Source organism: Rhagoletis pomonella, unplaced genomic scaffold (assembly GCF_013731165.1).
Source record: "Rhagoletis pomonella isolate Grant_MI unplaced genomic scaffold, Rhpom_1.0 Rhpom_scaffold_19515, whole genome shotgun sequence".
Classification (NCBI taxonomy): Eukaryota; Metazoa; Arthropoda; class Insecta; order Diptera; family Tephritidae; genus Rhagoletis; species Rhagoletis pomonella.
Window position 1 is genome coordinate 1 of NW_023478036.1, and position 2,672 is coordinate 2,672.

The window sequence follows — 2,672 nt, forward strand, 5'->3', positions numbered from 1 at the left end:
GATATTGGTCGCACTTGTCCTGGTGGTTACGAGGAAGGGGAATTATTACCCTATCCTGAGAGTTGTGATAAATACTACGTATGCTTTGACGGCAAGCTCCAGGAAAGAGAATGCGGTGTAGGTAATCGCTTCGATAGCACCCTGAAGGCGTGTGAGCCCGATACAGAACATAGCTGCTGGCCAGCTGATTCCAATGATCAAACTGACGGCCAGCGAAGCAAACGGAGTGTAGACGAAGATGTCGCAGACGAGGAATCTGATTTGAGATCTAACAGTGAAGTAGGAGTTTTAGGTGAAACCCCCCAAAAATCCGATGAGAGTTTTGTCAATAATAACAACGAGGTTTCTATTACTGATGAAGTAGGAGTTTTAGGTGAAACCCCCCAAAAATCCGATGAGAGTTTTGTCAATAATAACAACGAGGTTTCTATTATTGATGAAATCAATGAAAACACCGTTGAAAAATCCGAAAATCGTGCATTGGATAATTTAAAATGTTTAGGTTTGTACGCTGAAGGAAAAATAGTCAGCCATCCCAAGGATTGTCGGCAGTATCTAATTTGTGTCAGCGGTGAAATGATTTTAAGGGATTGTGGCTTTGGCAACTACTTTGAACCAAGAACACTAACATGCAACATTGACACCGAACAAAGTTGCATCTCAAACTTTAATTTGGACAGTAAAAGTGCCGTCGTTGATGGCAAAGCAGCTAGTAATGATGGCACAGAGTGCACATGTCCGGGCGGTTACAAAGAAGGACAATTACTGCCATTCCCTAATTACCCCGAAAACTGCGATAAATATTATAGATGCACCGACGGTAAGCTCCAAGAAAGCGATTGTGGCAATGGTAATCGTTTTGATAATAGTACTGGCGCTTGTATTCCGGATACTGACCACGTTTGTTGGCCAGCTGAAACTAATTGCACTTGCCCCGGCGGCTATAACGAAGGTCAATTGCTCCCTTACCCTGATAATTGTGACAAGTATTATATATGCACTGGAGGCAGGCTTCAAGAACGTGATTGTGGAAGTGGCAACCGTTTTAATAGTAGCCTCGGGGTTTGTGAACCCGACACTGACAATACCTGCTGGCCCAACGTATGCAAGGATCAACCGGATAGCACAGCTGTAGCAGACTCGACCAATTGTACATCTTTTTACCTTTGTGAAGGTGGTAAAGGAGAAGTATACGAATGTCCTGATGAAAAATGGTTTAATCCGCTTCAAGGAATTTGCGTGCCAGATTACAATGCGACCTGCATAAATCCCTGCAAAGATACCACAGGCATTACGTTCCTACCAAATCCCGATTGTACTAAGTACTTCCTTTGTAATGATGGTAAGCCTTATGTGGAAACGTGTACGGTGGGTGGGTTCGACATAACACTGGGCAAATGTCATGAAGATGCAGTTTGTGAAGCTACATTGTGCGTGGATAAAGATGACGGAAGTACATTCCCTGTGGTAGGAAATGACACTAAATTCTATGTGTGCCTTGGAGGTGTGGCACAAATAAACGAATGTAGTGCTGGAACTGTTTACCAAGCTTCTTTAGGAGTCTGCTTAGAGCAACCAAGCGTAAGTCAATGCGATTCCACACCAATACTTATCATCGTTTGCTAATTTCTGTCCATTGCGTTGTGCCCCACAGTCAAATTGTGATCAGTCCAAATGCAGTTCTGCTAGCTCTGAATATGATGCGTTTGCGCCGACAACAGATACCGATGACACCGCATTCTGTTTGTGTCGTGATGGTGCAGCATACTTATACCACTGCTCAGACAACTACACCTTCCGAGCGGATCTGGGAATATGCTACTCGGTAAGGGAGCCAAATGCAATGGGTATCAATCATATCATTGCATTATTTTGTAATACATGTTTCTTTTTAAGAATGCGCCTTGTGACCCAGAGCTATGTGACGCTTACCCAGAGAACACCCGCTCTCCCAACCGCAATGACACACATAGTTTCTGTCTGTGTGTGAGCAAGCAGCAAGTGATAGTTGACTGTCCCAACAACCAAACCTATAATCCAGTTTCTCAATTATGCCAAACGCATGATGTAAGTTTAAAGCCTGTAAACCTTTGCTGTAAACGTAGCCACTTAAACCATTCCCATATTTTCTTTGTTGTGCAGGAAAAATGTTCTTCTACTTTCTGCCTTACGGCGGACGAGAATACCATTTTCCCAGCTTTAGACAATGATACCGACGGCTTCTGCATATGCCTTGCTTCGGGTGCCGAATATAAGTCCTGTGAAGATGGTAGCAAATTTGACGTGGATAGGGGTATATGTCTGCCAACTAGCGAGGAGGAGGCTTGTAGTGATTCACTTTGTGTAGACAATGTTGGTTTGATTTTTGGTGCTACGGGTGATTCAAACGCATTCTGCTATTGCGAACAAGATGGTGTAGCCACTAAGAAGAGCTGCCCTAACTCGGAGATATTTAACGATACTTTGCTAATATGTCAGGCGGTAAGTAAATATGCACATAACTTAGTTCTATAATTTACTCAATTCTCATTTAAAATTTCCTTCAGCTGGGATGCGACGGCCAAGTGTGCCTGACGAATCCTTCCGGACCTTTTCCAGCATTAAATGAACCATACTCATTTTGCGTTTGCACAAGCACAGATCCGAGTTCCGTAACCAAATACAATTGTGAA

The 2,672-nt window shown here is 43.3% G+C and overlaps 1 protein-coding gene across 1 annotated transcript; it reads left to right on the plus strand.

Annotated features, from left to right (window-relative positions):
- Positions 1-96: 96 nt before the first annotated feature.
- LOC118732377 lies at positions 97-2,672 on the plus strand (the record flags this gene model as incomplete). Its single annotated transcript, XM_036461512.1, is given in 5 exon segments — positions 97-1,581; positions 1,655-1,825; positions 1,897-2,067; positions 2,143-2,481; positions 2,547-2,672. Coding segments are annotated over 5 exon segments (2,292 nt in total), but the record flags the coding sequence as incomplete, so codon positions are not given.